The 20,399-nt window shown below is 49.2% G+C and overlaps 2 protein-coding genes and 1 long non-coding RNA gene across 5 annotated transcripts in view; 1 reads left to right on the top strand and 2 right to left on the bottom strand.

Annotated features, from left to right (window-relative positions):
• LOC132526362 (uncharacterized) overlaps nt 1-20,399 on the top strand; it is a 44,776-nt gene that overhangs the window by 7,473 nt on the left and 16,904 nt on the right. For both annotated transcript variants that reach the window (XR_009542540.1, XR_009542539.1), the window contains exon 3: nt 12,794-12,897. This is a non-coding gene — a long non-coding RNA (uncharacterized LOC132526362). The remainder of the gene's footprint in view (nt 1-12,793; nt 12,898-20,399) is intronic.
• Nucleotides 1,044-10,208, bottom strand: FOXR1 (forkhead box R1). The gene is made up of 6 exons (XM_060157974.1): nt 10,079-10,208; nt 3,458-3,532; nt 3,109-3,356; nt 2,643-2,869; nt 1,553-1,791; nt 1,044-1,072 (listed from the first exon to the last, which is right to left on the bottom strand). The coding sequence occupies exons 1-6, from the start codon at nt 10,137-10,139 to the stop codon at nt 1,044-1,046; spliced, it is 879 nt and encodes a 292-aa protein (XP_060013957.1). The 5' UTR covers nt 10,140-10,208.
• On the bottom strand, nt 14,853-18,129 carry UPK2 (uroplakin 2). Of its 2 annotated transcripts, none has more exons than XM_060160542.1 (5): nt 17,020-18,129; nt 16,431-16,565; nt 16,105-16,243; nt 15,779-15,849; nt 14,853-15,375 (listed from the first exon to the last, which is right to left on the bottom strand). In XM_060160542.1, the coding sequence occupies exons 1-5, from the start codon at nt 17,093-17,095 to the stop codon at nt 15,239-15,241; spliced, it is 558 nt and encodes a 185-aa protein (XP_060016525.1). In that variant the 5' UTR covers nt 17,096-18,129; the 3' UTR covers nt 14,853-15,238. The 2 variants fall into 2 exon arrangements, with proteins under 2 accessions (XP_060016525.1, XP_060016526.1); XM_060160543.1 differs by having other exon boundaries at nt 14,853-15,297.

Raw genomic sequence — 20,399 nt, 5'->3', positions numbered from 1 at the left:
AGAGCCATCATTAACTCATTTTCCTGATCGAGACACTCAAGCTTGAAGGGCAAGTGGCTGCCTGAGGCAGGTTCTCCTAGAACGAGGATGCAGGAGCTGCTACATCAGAGCTGAGAGCCAGTGCCCTTCTTGAGACTCACACACCACCCACTGCTACCTCTGGGGAGTAGCGATGCCCAGTCCCCTGGGACAGTGTCTGAGGCTGGAGCCATGTTTCTGTACAGGCCTGTCGTGGGGTGAGGGAAGAGCAGGAGAGGGAATGAGAAGGGTCATCTCAGCCCTGTGGGAAACCCAGCAGGAACTTCAAGCACTGTGGGAATGGCCGTGGCATCCCGACACACTGAATCTCGCTCCTTCCTTACCTGTCCCCCTGGCTTCTCCCTATCCCTCAGGTTTGAGGCTGGCAGCTGGCCTTGCCCTGGACACGGTCTCCTGCAACCAGGGAAGCCACAGCAGCCCAGCTGTGATCTGCAGCCTCTAAGGACAAGTGCTCTGGTTTCTACTGAAACCGGAAGTATGGAAGGGCCATGCCTCTCAGCTCTGAGTTCCCACCCCTCACCTCCAATGCTTAAATGAGGGAAATGAGACTTAAGCCTGGCTACTCCTTTTCTCAAGAAATTCTTTCCTTTCACCTTCCTCACTGCTCCTTCATGGCCTCCTCCAAGGGTCTTTCCTTCAACTGTTCCATAGATGATGTGCTTCCCTAGGCCTCTCCTCTTTGTCCCCAGCTGATTACATCCACTCGTTTGAGTGGGTGGTGATTTGGGAGGGCCTTTTGCGGGCCTGGCTGCTTTATGCTAGCATCTCCCAAGAAAAATGGGACCTAAAGAGGGTTGAGTGTTTTGTTCCTTTGAAGAAAGAAGAGCATGGGCTCCCTTTGCTGTGCACCAGGCAACTGCCCTACCCATCAGCTCTGAGGGCATCCCATTTCCAACCTCAGAGCCCACCTCCGCCCCGACTCCTGCCCCACCCTCGGACCACAGACACACCAGGATGCTGCAGATAACTTTAATAAGGCATGGGCTGATGGATGGTTTGTGGAACTAAAGGTCGAAGAGGGAGGGCATCACATCTGTAAGGAAAGAAGTCAAAGGGATCTATCTGCCGTTTGCAGACGCTGTTCCCTAAGCCTGGAAAGCTCTCTCACGGCAAATGATCTACTTTTCCTCTCTCAAGGCCCAAATGCCACCTGGTCTCCAGGAGAAGAAAAAGCCCCCTTTGCAGAGAACCTTTTATACCATGCTTCTCACATTGTGTGGTTACCATTTCCCCAGGCTGCGGGGCTGTGAGTAGGGCCAGCTACACCTTAGCTGTTTCTCCATCAGCTCCCAGCACCTCAGGTTCCGTGCTTGTGCGTGGGGGGACCCCTGAGGCAGGTACCACCCCAGGGTCTCAGAGCACTGCTGTCCTCTCCCCTTCCTACAGAAGGTGCCACCCCCTCCCCGCGACCCCCACCACCCATGTGACCCTGGCTCCTTCCCTGCACGCTCGGCCTTGGGTCAGGATCTTCAGGGCCCCTCCCCTCGGCCCCACGTGTGACGAGGCCTCACACCTGGCTGGCTCATACACTGTTGGATAGTTTCCAGCTTAGTGGAGGCCAAGGCGCGGGCCTCCTCTGCAAAGCGGCGGTGTCCCTCATCGGTCAGCTTCCAGAGGCAGGATCGGGGCCGTGTGCTGACGCCACCCTGCATGCTGACCGGCACTTTCTCAAAGCTGTCTCGGAAACAGAGATTGTGACGCACGGTATTCTTCCAGCCTTCAGGAGCCGTCCGGAAAAAGGGGAAATGCTGTCTGCAGACAGGGAGGAATGGTAAGGAGAGGTGTGGTCTCTCTGGGAGATGCCTTACCCTGGAGAATGTTCTCCCCAGGGGCCAGGAGCCTCAGCCCTTCTCTCACATCGGAGAAGGGCAAGCTGGCCCACGACGCACTCTGCCGACTAAGCATGTGTCAGACCTCCACCTGGCGCAGTGCTTGTGCAGAGCCTCACCTTACAGACCCAGTTCACTGCCCCCACTCCCTGGCTCGCTTTCCTCCCTCCCTCCGAGGGCTCAGGAGTTTGACTTGCAACAGGAACAGAGCAGAAATCAGGCCAACAAGCTCCTGTCAGAGGAATCCTGGTCAAGGAGGACGCCTCTTGAGGATTAATACTCTGCGACTCTTCTGATAATAGAGGGAAAAGTTCCGAGAAACTCGTCATACTCATGGGTACCCGACTCTCAAAGCTCAACGTAAATCCCTTCTCAGCCTGGCTTCCCCGGGTCCTTGGGGAACAGGCTGTGCCAGGCAGTTCAGTCTAAAGGGAAGGCATGTGAGAAACTGTTGGGGAAACCAGATTTTATACTGGGTGTTCTTGAGAGGGAAGATGGGAGAATTTATGACCCGGGTGACTTTATATGTTAAGGAACTAAGGTATAAAAAGGGTGGAGTTTCTTAGATGTGAAAGGGGGTGGGGTGGCTATCTTTCTGTCTATGTGAGGTGTGGACACACAGTCGGGGGCAACCCAGAACCAGTGCCTGGGAAAGGAGAAGCATCCTCTCAGACCCAGATGGGGGAACTGAAGCAGCAGCCCAGGGCCTGGAAGGTATCAGAGCAGGGCCCTGCCCCCTCCCTTCGCCCTCCTCACAGGGCCCCCGGCACATACCGAGTGAAACTGTAGATCTGTTGCACGTTGAGGCCACAGGGGGAACTGTTTCTTAATGCCAGTGCAATTAGGTGGAAGTAATTGAGAGGGGGCCGGGACCACAGCCCCCCCTCCTGGCTGTTGGCTTGCCGAAGCCTCCGACTCTGGAGGGGGGCCCTTTTGTGAGGGGACTGGAGAGCCACAGAGGAGCTGTCATCCTGGTCCTCAGCCTCCTTCTCTTCTGTGAGCTAGAGGAGTACAGAGTAGGAACTGGTCCTGACTCCACAGCCTCTACTCCAGGGGTGCAGTGGCAGGAAGGGGTGGTGGTCTAGGGCCACCATCTGGGGTTCTCCCCAGCCCAGGGGCACAGCTAATTTCTGAACCCATTAACCCTTCGTTAACCCTAAGAAAACAGAACTCTGCTGCATCATCCCTGTGCCCACCCTGCCTACATCCCAAGTCCATCCCACAGCCCAGAAATCCCTACCTCCCAGTTGCTGTTGGAAGAGGCAAACCGCTTCCGAGGGGGATACTGGTCTCCAGAAAGTGATGGTGACTCCACCACTGTGGCCTGTGGGCATTTGGCAAAGTCCTCTTCTTTTGGGGGTGGCTGAGGGGAAGGGACTATGCTTGTCAGATTCTTCCCCTTACTGGGTTCTCGGACCTCCAGCTTTCCAGGGGGGAACACGATGTTGGGGTCTACCCACATCCACAGGTTGGGCTCGAAATCTGGACCTGTGCAGAGAAAAAGGAGATTGAGGGCCATAGGTCATGGGCTTTGGGTGTCCCGCCCAGGCCACAGGGCCATGTCAGAGAACTCACTCCCATCTACTCACCATCTTTATCAGGGTTGGGTTTTTTTTCCAGAGGTAGTTTTGGTGGCTCAACTATTCGGAGTTTATATCTGGCAACTAGCAAAAAGAAAAGAAGAGAGTCAAAACATCCTAGGATTTTCATTTCGGCCCCTTGAAGCTTCCCTGGGAGGTGGCTGTGGGCCGTGCCTGGGAAGTTATGATGCCATATTCTACTGGTTTCCCCTTACCTCTCTGACCTTTTCATTCTCCTCTGCATTCTTCTCTTCTCACCCCACATTACGGCCCCTAAACCATCTCATTAATGCCTGTTACTTTAGTCAGTCACCATCTATAAACTCAAGGCTTACAAATCTTTATCTCTAGCCCAGACTACTCTGCTAGCCCTTAACTAGAACTGCCCATGGGATAACCCACAGGCATTTTGAACAACATTTCTAAAACTCAACTCCATTTTCCTGCTCTTGCTCCTGCATTCCTTGTTTCAGCATATGGCCCCATCTAACCAGCTGTCCAGGCTAGATACTTGGAAATCATTCTTTTTTTTTTTTCTTGCGGTACGCGGGCCTCTCACTGTTGTGGCCTCTCCCGTTGTGGAGCACAGGCTCCGGACGCGCAGGTGCAGCGGCCATGGATCACGGGCCCAGCCGCTCCGCGCATGTGGGATCTTCCCGGACCGGGGCACGAACCCGCGTCCCCTGCATCGGCAGGCGGACTCTCAACCACTGTGCCACCAGAGAAGCTTTTCTCCATTTTTTAATTGAAGTATAGTTGATTTACAATGTGTTCATTTCAGGTGTACAGCAAAGTGATTCAGTTTTATACACACACACACACACACACACACACACAAGCATATATATACACATATTCGTTTTCAGATTCTTTTCCATTGTAGGTTATTACAAGATATTGAACGTAGTTCCCTGTGCTCTACAGTAGGCCCTTGTTGGTTATCTATTTTATGTACAGTAGTGTGTATCTGTTAATCCCAAACTCCTATTTTAGCCCCCCACGCCCCCCCACCACTTCCCCTTTGGTCACCATAAGTTTGTTTTCTGTGTCCGTGAGTGGAAATCATTCTTGACTCCTCTTTCCCGTACAGCCACACCCAAGTTCTACCATCCTAGTCCGAGCCTATAACCTAAAAGGTCTGCTTATCTTCTTTTCTTTAACTTACCGTATTGCAGTTTGAGTGATCTTCCCAAAATGTTAATCCAATCATGCCACCCTTCAGTGTAAAACCTTTTGATGGCTTTCCATTACCTTTGGGCCAAATCTAAATTCCTGAGATAGTCTACAAGGCCCTGGCTCCTCATCAGTGTTGAGTCATTCCTCCCAGGCTCTCCACCCATCTCCAACAGACCACATCTAGATCCTCTGCCTTCCCATAAGCTGTTCCCTTTGCTGGAAACACTCTTCCCTCTTCCTGCTTGCCTAGTTAATTGCTACTCACCCATCAGGTCTCTGTTTAAACATCTCTCTGAAGCAGGCCTTCTCTGACAACCTGTCCAAACACTCCCGTAGCACACATTTTATTGTAACTACCTGCTTAGTGTCTATCTCCAGGTCTGTCTCCTTCACTGCCTGGCGCATGGGAGGAGCTCAACTTAACTGGATGAATGAATACATGGTGGGCTTAGAGTAAATCATGTATATATTAGAGCTAGCTGCTCGACATGAAGCTGGCTTCTGGTCCAGTTAGGGGGAACTATCATTGTCCCCATGAGTGTCATCATATTACAGATGAATCTAGGTTTTTGTCTGGAAAATGATGATATACTTATTAGAGAGCTCAGTAATTAGAAAGGATGCCCATTACATCGTTAATGTTCAACACAGTATTCTAAAAAGGAAAAAGTAGTAAGAGATATAAGAAAGAAAAAGGCAAAACTATAATTATTTACAGAAAAAAACATAGATTAACAGAAAACCATACAAAATCGATATATAAATTATTAGAACCAATAAGAGTCCAGCAAGTTTGCTGGATATAAGACCAAAATACTAATCACCACTGTTCCTCTATACCAGCATTAAGAAACTGGAAAATAATTTTTTTTTTCAAAAAGGTGCTGTTCACAATAGCAACCAAAGTTATAATGTATCTAGGGGTTAACTCATCAAAGAATGGACCTTTATGTGAAAAAGATGTACCTACTACTTAAGGACCTAAAAAACTTCAATAAACAAAGACATATAATACATACTATAAAGATGCCAATTATCCTCAAATTAACCTATACATTTAATGCAGATATTATAACACATAAAGATTGAAAGGTGAGCTTCCCTGGTGGCGCAGTGGTTGAGAGTCTGCCTGCTGATGCAGGGGACACGGGTTCGTGCCCCGGTCCAGGAAGATCCCACATGCCGCGGAGCGGCTGGGTCCGTGAGCCATGGCCGCTGAGCCTGCGCGTCCGGAGCCTGTGCTCCGCAACGGGAGAGGCCACAACAGTGAGAGGCCCGCGTACCACAAAAAAAAAAAAGATTGAAAGGTTCTGCACAGTAAAACTCACAAGGGAAAAAAAAAAATCAATAGACAATAAACCAGAAAAAAAATCATTTCCAGAACTCTCAATTCTCTGATAGACAGCTCCTACAAATCAAAAAATAAAAGGCTAAGACAAATCTATACATGGGTAAGATACGAATCAGTATTCAGAAGGAGGGGCTACCTGAAGATGCTGAGCCTTACTAGTAATAGGAACACAATAAAAGAATGATATAATACTTTACATCAAACTGACAAGAATTATAAAAAGAGGTAATACCAAGTGTTGGCAAAGATGCAGTGAAATAGGATCCTTTATTACATCTGAATAGCAACTGGTGCTGGTGAAGAATAATCAGGCAGCACTACAATTTACTGTCTAATCCTGGGTGTGTCTATTCAAGTTAATAGAAGAATTTATAAACTAATTTTCATTGCTACCATCATCTACCAAATTCTCGGCCACTCCCCCTCATTTAGAGGAATTTAGTTCCTGGCTCACTGTCACTAGTGCTACTCCTGTCTTAAATCTTGGCTATTTCAATAGATACATAGATGATTATCCTAGTAACCTGGGCTCTAGTTTCTTGAACTCTTCTCCCAGAATTCTGCCTTCCAACCTAATGTAGACAGTCCTCACTGTCATAACCTAAACCAATAACTGCAACCTCTCCATAACCTCATTTTTGCACCATGTAAAAATTCACCACCTCCTCTTTCCAGCCATCTCTTTTGATACCAACTGATAACCCCAATCCATTGATCTATGGCTTTGGAGCACTTGTTTGGTTGGATTTAATCAGGGTGTGGTTTGGCCAAGCAAGTGTTCCAAAGCCATAGAGAGCCAAAGGAGTCAACGGTGTATGCAAGAGAGTGAGCCTGTTTGGGGGATTCCAGGTTAGTTACAGAGAGGACATCCCCTCTAACTCTGCTCTTTGAGAGCAGGGAAAGGGTGATGGGATCAACAGATGGGTGATCTCAGTGGGATCAAAGGATAGTGCCTCTGTCCATCTCCCTCCCCTGCTCTCTCTGACACAGGTGGCCCCATGCCTCCTCAAGGACAGTGTTTGAAATTTATTTTGGCCTCGGGAGGCTTGTGGGATCTTAGTTTCCTAACCAGGGAGCAGTGAAAGCGCCAAGTCCTAATCATTGGACGGCCAGGGAATTCCTGTCTCCTCTCTTTTCTGTTATAAATTTCTGTCTCTGGACCATTATCATCATTCAAATATGCTGTTAATTCTCTCATCTTGTTAAAAAGAAGAACTTCTTTTGTCCCCACTTTCTGTGCCAGGCCACTACTCCATATTTTTGCTTTCCTTTGAGGAAGAACTCCTCGAAAGAATTGCCTATACTTTGTCTCCACTTCCTCTCCCTTCCACACTTAAACCCTTGCCAATCAGTCTTTCTTCTCCACCACTCCACCAAAACCACTATGATCAAGGCTGCACTCCACCAAAACCATATAATCACGGCTCTGCTTTGCTAAATCCAATAGTCAGCCCACCTCTGACCTGATCTCTCACAGCAGTGTTCCTGTCCTGTGACCACTCCTTCTTTGAAACACTTTCTTCACTTGGTTTCCAGGAAACCACAATACCAGTTTTGATTCTTAATGGTCATTTCCTCAGGTTTTTTTGGGTTTATCTCCTCTCCAATCTCTTTAGAATGGAATGCCCCCCAGGGCTCATCCTTGGTTCTTCTCTATTCTCACCCCTTAAATGCCAGGCATGTACCAAAGACTCTCAAAATTTATATCTGCATACCTCTCTCCAGAATTGCAGACTTATATATCCACCAGCTTACTCAACATTTCTACTTGGATATCTAAAAAGTATCTCAAACTCAGCATGTTCAGAACAGAACTCCTGATTTTCCTCCCTAAATATCCTATCAGGAGCTTACCCCATCTCACTACAAGAAAACTCCATCCTTGCACTTGACCAGCCAAAAACTCTGGAGGAGTCATCCTCTAATCTCTCTTTTTTACACCATACATCCAATCCATCAAGCGAATCCACCTGGTTCTACCTTCTCACCACATCCTCTGCCACCACCCTGGTGGTGCAGTCTGCCATCGGCTCTTGTCTGGATTACTACAGTAGCCTCCTAACTAGTCTCCTGGCTTCCCAGTCGCTCTACATTTACAGTGTACCCTCAACCCAGCAGCCACAGTGATCTTTTCAGACTATAGATCATTCAGGATCAGCTACATAATTTGCACGGCCCAGTGCAAAAGGAAAATGTGGGCCTCCTTGTTCAAAAATTATTAAAAATCTTAAGACAGTGATAGCAGGACGTTAAACCAAGTATAGGCACACTATGCAATAGCACAGGTCACTCACTAAGCTGGCGATCACGTCACTCCTCTGTTCCAGACCTTTCAACCATGCTGCATCTTACTTGGAATCAACCCTAACGCCCTCAAAGGGGAAGATGGCTCTTCCTGATCTCCGCTCCACGACCCACACCCTCTGAACTCTCCTCTTCATTTACTTTGATCCAGCCTCACTGGCCTCTTTACCGGTTCCTTCAGACATATTCCTGAGGGTTTCTACACTGGCTATTTTTTCTGCCTGGGAAACTTTTCCTCTAAGTATCCTCCTTACTATCTCACTATCTCACCTCCTTCAACTCTACTCTGCTCTGCTCGTATGTTCCCAATGAAGACCAACCCTCATATACAATGTTCCCAATGAAGACCAACCCTATTTAAAACTGTAGCTGCCACCACCTCCCAGCCCCCATTCCTGAGCCCTCTTACCATGTCCTTTTTTCCCCCATCTCAGTTATCACCTTATAACATACCATTTGTTTGTTTGTTTGTTTGTTTATTTATTTATTTTGATGTGGATTTCCTGTGTGGCCCCAGTAGAATGTCAGCTCCATGAAGACTTGTCTGTTTTGTTCATGATGTATCACATGAGTGTCCAGAACAGTGCCTGGCAAATTGGAGGTGCTCAATAAATATTTCTTGAATCAGTGAAGATACAAGAATGTTTGTCAGCATTACTTATGGTTGCAAAGAGTTCCAATGGAGTTTTGTCTCCATCAGTAAGGAGAATTAAAATGCAAAAAGTAATGTATGCAGATGATAGATTACCACACAGCAATCAGAAATGATGAATCAGGGCTTCCCTGGTGGCGCAGTGGTTGGGAGTCTGCCTGCCGATGCAGGGGACACGGGTTCGTGCCCCGGTCCGGGAAGATCCCACATGCCGCGGAGCGGCTGGGCCCGTGAGCCATGGCCGCTGAGCCTGCGCATCCGGAGCCTGTGCTCCGCAACGGGAGAGGCCACAACAGGGAGAGGCCCGCGTACCGCAAAAAAAGAAAAAAAATGATGAACCAGATTTGCATTTAGCAACTGAAATAACTCTCAAAAACAATTTGAATGAGGAAAAAAAAAAGCAATGAGTTTATGTAAATTAAGGTCACCTATAAAAGCAAAATAATGCTAAACAGTTTTCAAAGATACACCTATCTAAAGACATTAAATGGATTAGGGTTGATACATGGGAGTGTGGGAGGTGACAAAAGTGGGTGGGGATTGAATGAATTAATCCAAGTACTTTGCCCAAACAGATGGCAATCATGTACCATGAATGTAGGAGGTGATTACCTCAAATCTCAACACTTGAGGACCAAACAAAAAAAGTTTTTAAAAGACAACGGTCAACTATCCATTCAGCAAATATTGAGCACCTCTAGGTGTCAGACAATGTATTAAGAGGTGGTATACAGCCACGAACAAAACCGATTTTAAAAAGATTTTAAGAGAAAGATGAACGAAAACGTAGTGTGCCCCGATGGCGTAGGCGCCACGGAGAAAAGGCCGAGAAGAGGCCTAGAAAGTTCTGGGATTTAGCCGGGGCGGGTGGGGTAGGATTGAAAGGCCGAGTTCAGGCAGGACCCCTGCCCTCCCTGGGCTTTCCATCGAGGCGGGGACTCCATTGCCCGGAAAAAGTTGGGGCGGGGTGGGAGCTCCAGAGCTCAACAAAGGGGGCGCGGGGCCCCGAACGCGACATAGTCACGGGGCTCGCGGGGGCGAGTGGCGAGCAAGTCAAAGGCCGGGGAGCTTCCGGCCCGGCGCGCCCACGAGCCTCCGACCCTCCGCGGCGCGCCCATCCCCCACGACCCCCCTCTCGGACACTCACGGTTTTGTTCCGCTAAGGGCAGGTGCGTAGTGGTGAAAGCCAGAAAGCACTCGTTCCCCATGTCCCAGTCCAGCAATCCCGGGACCTGGCCATGGAGGCCGGCCCAGAAATCTAGGTGCTGGAGCTTCAGGTCCACGATTAGCTAGAGGAGGGAGAGCCGGCACAGGGTGGGAGAGTCTGGAGAGACTGAGGCTGAGGCCTGGGAAGCACTTCCTCAAATACCCGCGCTCTGATTGACTTGGGTCGGAGCCCGCTCAGGTGTGCCCAGTCCAGCTGACACCCTTGCTCTCGAGCCTCCACGGAGTGCTTCTTGCCACGTCTTTCTGCAAGCACCCCCCCCCCGCCGCTTTCATTTGGGAACCTTGGGGGTCCAGAAGGGAGGTACCCCAGGCCCTCTTTCCCCTCTACATTTGCACCAAGCTCTTTTATTTAGTAAATCAGTCTACCATTGAAGAATGATCCTGTGGTGGTATTAATAGCTACTTTCTAGAAGTGTGGAAGATTTCATGGTTTATCCAAGGTTACATCTGTAAGTACATGGTGGAGATAGGATTAAATGGTGATTTTTTTATTATTTTATTTTTTTGAATGGTGATATTTAAATTTTGTTTTTCATAATTTCAAATTTACAGAAAAGTCCCAAGAATACTATAAAAAAATCCAGTATACCTAAATCCTGTAACTCACCAATTACTAACATTTCATCACATTTTTGCTTTTGTCTCCATGTATGTAAGACATACATTATTTTTTCTGAACTGTTTGAGAGTAATTTGCAGACGTCATGTTCCTTTACCCACAAATACTTCAGTGTGTATTTCCTAAAAACATTGGTTTACATAATCAGAAACAAGAAAATCATCAAAATTTAACAATGATTCAATACTATGTTTAATATACACATTCTATTCAGATTTCACCAATTGTCCCAATAGTGTCCTTTATTTAATTTGTTTTCTGGTCTAGAATCCAATTCAGGATCATGCAGGGCATTTAATATTTATGTCTCTTTAGTCTCTAATCTGGAGCAGTTTCTCAGACTTTTATTTATTTCTTTATTTTTAATTTTTTTTGAATTTTATTTATTTAGTTTTTATACAGCAGGTTCTTATTAGTTATCTATTTTATATATATTAGAGTATACATGTCAATTCCAATCTCCCAATTCATCCCACCACCCTCCCACCAGACTTTTAAATATTTCATAACATTTACATTTTTGAAGAGTACAGGCCATTTATTTTGTAGAATGTCCCTAATTTCCTCATAATTAGATTATGTGTTTTTGGCAACAATACCAGAGAAGTGATGTTGTTTCCTTCTTAGTACATCACATCAACAGGCCCATGATGTCAGTTTGACTCATTATTTGTGGTATCCATCATGTTTCTCAACTGTGAAGTTACCTTTTTTTTTCTTTTGTAATTAGTAAGCAATTTGTGGGGAGATACTTTAAAGTGATCTAAAATACTGTTTCTCATCAAGTTTGGACCGACAGATTCTAGCGTCTATTTACGATTCTTGCCTAAATCAATCATTACTATCATGGACTTGAAATGATGATTTTTATTTATTTATTTTTTTTGACTGTGGGATCTTAGTTCCCCAACCAGGGATTGAACCCGGGGCCACCATAACGAAAGCACTGAGTCCTAACCGCTGGACCGCCAGGGAATTCCCTGATTTTTCTAAATCAATCATTCCATCTCCATTTATTTAGTTGGCATTCTATTGTAAAGAAAAGCTTTTCCTTCTCATTTTGTTTATTTGTTATCAGTATGGACTCAAAGGATTGATTCTTTTTTTTTTTTTTCAAAGGATTGATTCTTATTTTACAGAGTGGATCATAATTCAGTACTGTAATTATTTGTTTTAATTCTTAAATTGTTCAAATTTGGCCAGAGGGTGAGGCAGCCCCCTCTGGTTCCTTTGTGCCTACTGGGTTTTCCCATCAGAGCTCATCCACCCTATACTGTGTTGCCTGTTGCTTGTCTACTAGACCAGATTTTTTAAAAAATAATTTATTTATTTATCTTTGGCTTCGTTGGGTCTTTGTTTCTGCACATGGGCTTTCTCTAGTTGTGGCGAGCGGGGGCTACTCTTCGTTGTGGTGCGCGGGCTTCTCATTGCAGTGGCTTCTCTTGTTGCGGAGCACAGGCTCTAGGCGTGCGGGCTTCAGTAGTTGCAGCACATGGGCTTAGTTGCTCTGTGGCATGTGGGATCTTCCTGGACCAAGGCTCGAATCTGTGTCCGCTGCACTGGCAGGTGGATTCTTACCCACCAAGCCACCAGGAAAGTCCCAACCAGAAATTTTGAGAGTAGTACCTGGTGCATAGGAGACCCTCAATAAATATTGTTTTAACTATGGTGAAAACAACAGCTTTCTTTTAAAAAACTTAGTGGGACTCTACCTTTAATATCAATAATAACAATAACTTTTATGACAATTTACCTAATGATAAAAATAATACATGTTTGATACATAAAACTTGGAAGTATAGAAAGCACAAAGAAAAAACAGTAAAATAAAAATCATTCTTGTTATCAACCAGAGATAATAATTAATTACATTCTGATGTATATTATTCCAATCTTTTTCCTTATGAGTGTTTCATTTTTGTCTTATAAAAATGTTATTGTAATGCATCCACTCTTTTGTAGCCCTTTTTATTTATTTTTTATTTTTATTTAGTTTTCCTTTTATTTATTTTTTAGGCTATTACTGTGTGGCATGCGGTATCTTAATTCCCCAACCAGGGATCGAACCTATGCCGCCTGCGTTGGGAGCACAGAGTCTTAACCACTGGAGTGCCAGGGAAGTAAGTCCCCTATAGCCCTTTTTTGGTTGTTGTTGAATTTTATTTTATTTATTTATTTTTTGTATGGCAGGTTCTTATTAGCTATCTATTTTATACATATTAGTGTATATATGTCAATCCCAATCTCCCAGTTCATCACACCCCCACCCCTATAGCCCTTTTAAAATTAGTGTATCGGGCTTCCTTGGTGGCGCAGTGGTTGAGAGTCCGCCTGCCGATGCAGGGGACGCGGGTTCGTGCCCCGGTCCGGGAAGATCCCACATGCCGCGGAGCGGCTGGGCCCGTGAGCCATGGCCGCTGAGCCTGCGCGTCCGGAGCCTGTGCTCCGCAACGGGAGAGGCCACAGCAGTGAGAGGCCCACATACAGCAAAAAAAAAAAAAAAAAAAAGCTAAGTTAGTGTTTGTGGAATTAATAGATACTGTTGTTCTTCTCTTCCACTGCCTCCCTCTCCCGGGCTCCTGGATTACTCTAGAAAGGGATCATTAGACCATTGTTCCAGCATCTTCTAACTCTGTGTCATTTTTTATTGTTTTTGCAGAATTTTTGGCACTTTCCTAGCCCCCGCCTTCTCTTCAGGGGCTTGTTAATTCATTCTTTCGTTCCCTTATTCAACAATATTTATTGAGTATCCACTGTGTCCCAGGCACCGCAAAGGTACTATAGGCCCTTGGGAGCAAAGCGACAACTCCCAGGGAACATAAAGTCTGGTGGGGAGACAAGTGAATAATCACATAAACATAATAATAAACATAGTAATGCTATGAAAGATGGGATAGGAGAACCCAACCTAATGGGGGGTGGAGGTCAGAGAAGGCTTCCCTGGGGAAGCTGGCTTAACTATGCAAATAGAATGGAGTGGGCGTGGGGGCAGTCTTCAGAGCAGCCTGGGCTTAAGGAATAGTCTGTGCAAAGGTGCTGAGGCAAGAGGAAACACAGGACATTAGAAGGCACACGGTGAGAGCCAGAGGGGCAGTTAGGGGAGAGACCCAGGGCTGTCTTTGAAGGTCACCTCAAAGATTTTGGTCTTTACCCTAAGAGCAAGGGAAAGATCCTTAGAAGGAATATATATTGGCGAGGACACAAGCGAATGAGGATGAGCCCTCCCCGTCTTTTCCCTCCGTTACCCCGCAGTACCACTCTTGCCCCCTCCGGCAGGGTTCTTCCACCTCTGCTCTCTCCTCCTAGAGACTCTTTCGTCTATTTTCCACTCCCCTTGCCCCCAGCACCCTGTCCTTGGGTCTCACTCTAGTGGCCCTCTGTCTTTTCCTTGTCAGAGCCTCTCTTTCCCCCAGCGCTTCCCCTTGCTCTGCTGGTCCCCACAAAGGCCCTCAGGGCCCCACGTGATGCACCAGCCTCAGCCTCACCCCCACCCCAGGCCCCTGCTTGGGTGGCCTGCTCTGGAAGGTGCAAAACCCACAGCCCAGGTATGAATCTGAGAACGCTGACTCTTGGATTCTTTTTTATTTTTAATTAATTTATTTATTTATGGCTGTGTTGGGTCTTCGTTGCTGCTCACGGGCTTTCTCTAGTTGTGTCGAGTGGGAGCTACTCTTCATTGTGGTGCGCGGGCTTCTCATTGCAGTGGCTTCTCTCGTTGTGGAGCACGGGCTCTAGGCACACGGGCATCAGTAGTTGTGGCTCGCGGGCTCAGTAGTTGTGGCTCGCGGGCCCAGTAGTTGTGGCTCACAGGCTTAGTGGCTCCGCAGCATGTGGGATCCTCCCGGACCAGGGCTCAAACCCGTGTCCCCTGCATTGGCAGGAAGATTCTTAACCACTGCACCACCAGGGAAGTCCCTGACTCTTGGATTCTTATCCCATCCACCCCTTCCTGCCTCCTGGGAAAAGCAGCTTTGGGGTTCCAGGGCAGAGAGAGGACTGGGAGCAGCTGCAGCCTGGACACAGATTCTGTAGGTTCACCCCAAAGTGGAGCGCGTTGAAGAGAAACACACACAGCAACATGGCATCAGGTTTTATTGTAGGAACTAATTTCACTGAGGGAAGGAAAAATTCCTGTCTGTCAGGGGTAGGTATTGGTTAAAGAGGTGAAATGGGAGGAAAACCAATTCTGACACGAGTGGGATGAGGGGAATAATAGGGAGTGTTGGGCCAAGGTGAGGCCTTAGGGGACAAGGAGGGGGACAGAGGGAGGAAAGAGCTGCAGTGGAGAGGGGGCAGGGAGGGGAGTTGATGGCACCAGAGGAGCCAGAGCCTGACACCTGTGGCCTGGGAGCAGGCAGTCTTTTCAGCAGAGGAGACAGGAGCAAAAGCAGGGCCCTGAGCTGGGGGAATGGACGGTGCCTTGGACTTCCTGGAGGAGCCTGCTGCCTGGTGCTGTCCTCCTCACTTTTGGGCACCCAGTGCCAGGGCGATGATGAAGCCCAGAACCAGCAGGAACATGGCTACAGAGAGCAGCACCGTGATGACCACCATGCCCCCCGTCCGGGCCATTCCCAGCCCAATAGATTCTGCCTTCCTTCCTGTCAGAAGAGAGGAGGGAGGCCGTTGTGGTCAGGAGCGGCCCCCATCCTTCCCAAGGCTCCCAGCCTAGTCCCTCATCCATTCATTCAACCAACCATCCCTTCACTCATTTATTCACCCAACCAACCAACGACTCGTTGGAGGGATCCAGACATCCATCAAAAACACATTTACGAAGCATCTCCTGTGTCAGGCACTGAGGATACAGAAATTAATCAGACACAATCGCTACCCACAAAGTTTAGCGGTGCGGCCAGATGAGTCAACAGCCACTTAAAATGCCAAGGGCTCAGTGTGAAGATAGAGGTAAGCAAAGGAGCTAAGGGAGCACAGGGAGGGGCAGCTGCGGGATGGGGTGGGAGGGGCCTGGAAAGCCTTTGGGGGCCCTGAGATGTTACTTACGAGGAAGGGTGGACATTGGGACCTCTCTACTGGACTCAGTGGATGCCCCCTTCGTCACTAGGTAGGAAATGCTTTTGTGGTGAGATTTGGGGTAGAGAGGAGAGAATCCTCAGTGAGTATCTGGGACTTAGGGTAAGAGGGAGCCCAGGCCTCCCCCTTCACAGCTATGCCTCCTGTTGTGCCCAGGAGAGGTGCATTCTTGACCCCTTTAGCTGTGCCCTCACTCTCCCCCATGCTGACCCCCACAACCAACACCAAAGTCAGGACCCAGCTTCTCTTCCTGTAGGCCCTCCCACAGATGCCCCAGGCCAGGGTCCGGTACTTACTAGTATTTGGTTCCTGGTACTAGGTTTGTCATCTGGTATGCACTGAGCCGGGTGACCGTGAAGCCAGACCCACTGTCCACCACGCTCACCAGCTCCCTGCGTCCGCGGCATGGAGGCATCACGAAGCTAGATTTCACCACTGGGCAGGAAATTGGGGGTGTGAGGCAGGGTCAAGTTTCTGGAGACCCCAAGGAGAAGGGCAGTATTTAGAGTATGGATGGCCCAAGAAGGGGGTCAATAGGAAGGGATGAGTGGGAGGAGGGATGACGGGTGTCCTGGGAAGGGATCTCTGGGGACTAGGGTATGCTTGGGAGGGGGTAGCAGACCTTTGCTGTCATTGGCTCTCCGGACCATCAGTGTGGCATTGCCCCCTGTGAGGTGACAGGGGGGCAGGGCAACTAGCAGGCTTTCCGTCAGCGCTGGGGACAGCAGACCAGAGAGGCTTGAGATGTTGAAGTCGGCTGGGGGGCAAGGAGGGGATACAGGTGAGGATCAATCCCCCTCTCATCAATAGATCTGCCCCCCACCCCTGCGGGTCCTCTCTAAGGATGAGGAGTCCTATTCTGCAGTGCGTTTGCAGAACACGAGTCTTTTGCCTGTGTGACCACCAGGTGGCAGGCTTGAGCTGCAGAAGCTAGGTGCTCCACCAAGCCGCTAGACCCTGGGTGCCAGGAGCGGGCAGAGCCCAACCCCACCCATATCCATAGCCTTGGACTCTTCCCCACACCTCCCTGCCTCCTGGATCTGGGACCAGGAGTGTGCCCTGGGCCCCAGTGACTGATGCCTGGTCACTGCCATCACCAGTCCCCCAACCCCAACTGGCCAGACCAGCCCTCTTTGAGAGCCCTGGAAGGCACAGTCCCTCCTCTCCAGACCCCTGAGCCCCTCCCCACCCCGGCCAGAGATGGTAGAAACCTGCAGCCCTGGGGGCCAGGACAGCCAGCAGAATCAGGATCAAGGACAAGGTCCGGACAGGCAGCGGAGATGCCATAGCTGGGAGCTGGGGTGGGTGCTGGCAGGCTGTGGCTTCCTAAGGAAAGTGCGGCCCTCCCCCGGGGGTGCCTGATTTTGTCCTGGGGGTAGGAGGGGCTAGAGGGGAATCCTGTCCAACCTGCCCCTTGGGCCCTACAGCCTCAGGGGAGGCCCCCAGACAGGTTTTTCAGGATGGGGAGCTAACCCTCAGGCCAAGAAGGGGGAGGCCCTGGCTGGATCTTGGTGGTTTAGTCACCTGCAGAGGGGCAGGGTAACTAAGGCGGGGGTGGGGGGGTGGGGGGAGGAAAACCCCTTCTTCTGGGGTACCCACGTGTAAGGGCATGAGTGTCCCTGCCTCACGTGCATCTGGAGCCCAGCCTGTAGAGGACCATTCCCCTCAGGTGGTGCGGGGCTCTTCCTAGGAGGGCGACAAGTTCTGAGTTTGCCCTGGTGTGCAGGGAGAGGAGAATAACCCTGAGGGGCTCCTGAAAGGGCCTTGGTTGGGCAGGAATGGGAGAGAAGCTGAGAGAAACAGGTAGTAGGGGGTGGGGGCAGCAGAGCCAGGGGTTCCAGTTCTTGGCATCCACTGAGGCCCAGGCCCTGAGCTCTGCGAGAGGCAGAGGGGTGTGGGTGCCCGGGAGCGCACAGGGCTTCCCATTCTTCTGGAGAGTGGGACCAAGGATGCCGGGGAGGACTTCCAGTGTTCGGAGAGGTGGGCACTGACCCACCCAGTGGGGGTGGGGGTGGGCACAGTCAGCCTTGGTCAGCAACCTTTGTGAACTGTTTGAGAATAAAGAAGAGAGAGAGGGGCTTCCCTGGTGGCGCAGTGGTTAAGAATCCGCCTGCCAATGCAGGGGACACGGGTTCGAGCCCCGGTCCGGGAAGATCCCACATGCCGTGGAGCAACTAGGCCCGTGCGCCACAACTACTGAAGCCCGCATGCCTAGAGCCCGTGCTCTGCAACAAGAGAAGCCACCGCACTGAGAAGCCCGCACACCACAACAAAGAGTAGACCCTGCTCACCGCCACTAGAGAAAGCCCCCACACAGCAACAAAGACCCAATGTAGCCAAAAATAAATAAATTAAAAATAAATAAATAGGGGCTTCCCTGGTGGCGCAGTGGTTGAGAGTCCGCCTGCCGATGCAGGGGACGCGGGTTCGTGCCCCGGTCCGGGAGGATCCCACATGCCACGGAGCGGCTGGGCCCATGAACCACGGCCGCTGAGCCTGCGCGTCCGGAGCCTGTGCTCCGCAACGGGAGAGGCCACAACAGTGAGAGGCCCGCGTACCGCAAAAATAATAATAATAAAAAATAAATAAATAAATAAATAAAATAAATATAAAAGAAGAGAGACCTGGTAGGAGAAAATGAAAAAGAGACACAACTTCTCTGATGGCACCATCAGCGTTAGAGAGACGTGAAGGAGGAATTGTGAGTGGAGAGAAGACAAGAGGAGAAGGCACCTACCCTGAGCCCCAGGCAGGGTCTTTGGTTGCTCCACACTTACCCTCACAGCCATCCTGGGAGGTAGATGTCATTGGCTACCTTTTGTGGATGTGGAAAGTGAGACTCAGCAGTAGAACCACTTGTGGAACATGGAATACTTTGTCAGGAGGGGTCGTAGACCTCCTCAGAGAGTGTTATGTGTGTCTTTCTGCTCCAGGAGCCACTCTAGCTTCCCCAGTCCTGGAAGAGGGCCGGGGTCCTGGTAGGGACGTAAGGGGCCGGTGGGGTTGTGTCCTTACCCCCACGGTGGGAAGGTAGGCTCAAGGCCTGGGGTGTGAGCAGGCGGTGACAATAAAGATAGGACTCATGGACCCAAGCAGAGTAGGAGGGCCTCAGACCAGCGCTTCTCCAAATTTAATGTGCATATGAATCACCGGGGATCTTGTTAAGATGCAGTTTCTGATTCAGTGGGTCTGAGATGGAGCCTGAAATTCTGCATTTCTAACGAGCTTCCAGGTAACGTTGATTGATGCTAGTCTGGGAGACCCACACTTTGAGTCGCCAGATGCTCTGTATTGCCTCCCCCCTCCCACACACATGCTCTGGATCCCGTGATGGAGATCAGGAGCAGGTGTTTTTCCTCAGTCTCCCAGGACAGGCTGCCTTTGGGTGAAGAACTGAATCCTGTTTTTCCTGCACCTTGGCTTTTGTCCCCTTTTAGATCAGATCTTATCATCGTTCTACAAACTGAAAGAGGATCTTTTGCACATTGAGAACTTTGGAGAGCGGGAACAGACTAAATGGTGGAATTCCAGGGGTGAGGGATCTTCTTAGTACTCTTCAAATCCCATCACCAACTGGGAGGATGTTTACACTTGGGCTTGGAAGAGACTCCTTCCCATTTCAGTCACAAACCAGGAGGAGAAAGGAGAAGAGGTTGGGTTTATTGCAGAGTGCGTCGTGTTGGGTCCACTCCTAAGCCCCCATCCCCATCTGAAATTATGAAGGGGATGGAGTTGGGTAGGGGAGGGCAGAGCTCTGACCAGATTTTAAAAGGATAAGAGGGGCCTGTGCCTTTAAACCCTCCTTTCTCCCTCCAATCCCCCCCCTTCCCCACCCCTGGCCCCCCCAGGTTTCTGGAGGAGCTGAGAGTTGCGTCTTCTCCCTGCCCTGCCGAGCTGCTCACTGGCTGCTCTGGAGGCTGTGCTTTGCGGTCTCCATGGAAACCATTAGTTGCTAAGCAACTGGAGCATCATCTGTGCTGAGCGCTCGCATCTAATTATCCCATCATAGCAGCCGAGAAGGGTTTGGGGAGCTGAGAGAAGGGGGAGCTCAAGTGCAGGAGCAAGAGGATAACTCTTTTAGCAGAGCAGATTCATTGACAACGCTGAAGTCATTTAAAGCCACAGCACCCTCTTCCTCTGGAGGATTTCCTCATGGCTTGGAGAAAGGGAACCAGGGCCACAAATGCCTGGAGTCTCTCTCTTGGACCCACTCTTTCTAGGCTGTCTCCCCCTTGGATTCTTGATTCTCAACTCACTCAAGTTCCCTCCCATGCCTCCTTCCTTCCAAATCCCCTAGTCAAGACAACAAACATTTATTAAATACCAGTTATGTCCCTGGAACTGTGCCAAGCACCAGGGATATGAAGGTAAGATAAAATTTTGCCCTCAAGGAGCTCCTGATCTCTCTATTCTGCCACAAAGATTAGCTCCTAAAACAGAACTACTCTTTCTAAACTGTGGTTCTTCCTTTCTTTCTTCCTTCCTTCCTTCCTTCCTTCCTTCTTTGTTTTTAAATTGAACTATGGTAGTTTTGCAACCAAAAGAGCTCAGATCAGAACTCAGGTCTGTCTGATATACTTAATGGTTCTCC

The sequence above is a fragment of the Lagenorhynchus albirostris genome, chromosome 9, assembly GCF_949774975.1.
Source record: "Lagenorhynchus albirostris chromosome 9, mLagAlb1.1, whole genome shotgun sequence".
Classification (NCBI taxonomy): domain Eukaryota; kingdom Metazoa; phylum Chordata; class Mammalia; order Artiodactyla; family Delphinidae; genus Lagenorhynchus; species Lagenorhynchus albirostris.
Note: the sequence above shows the minus strand (reverse complement) of the source record. Positions and strands in the feature narration are given on the sequence as shown.

Bases quoted from the DNA above. Each gene is read 5' to 3' on its own strand.
- FOXR1 (XM_060157974.1), bottom strand. From the start codon at position 10,139: ATGGGGAACGAGTGCTTTCTGGCTTTCACCACTACGCACCTGCCCTTA. The intron at 3,357-3,457 runs GTGAGTAGATGG...TTCTCTGCACAG, and splicing joins ACCCAACCCTGATAAAGATG to GTCCAGATTTCGAGCCCAAC. The intron at 1,792-2,642 runs GTATGTGCCGGG...CCCTGTCTGCAG, and splicing joins CAGATCTACAGTTTCACTCG to ACAGCATTTCCCCTTTTTCC.
- UPK2 (XM_060160542.1), bottom strand. From the start codon at position 17,095: ATGGCATCTCCGCTGCCTGTCCGGACCTTGTCCTTGATCCTGATTCTG. The intron at 16,244-16,430 runs GTCTGCTACCCC...TTTCCTGCCCAG, and splicing joins GAGAGCCAATGACAGCAAAG to TGGTGAAATCTAGCTTCGTG. The intron at 15,376-15,778 runs GTAAGTAACATC...CTCTTCTGACAG, and splicing joins CCCAATGTCCACCCTTCCTC to GAAGGAAGGCAGAATCTATT.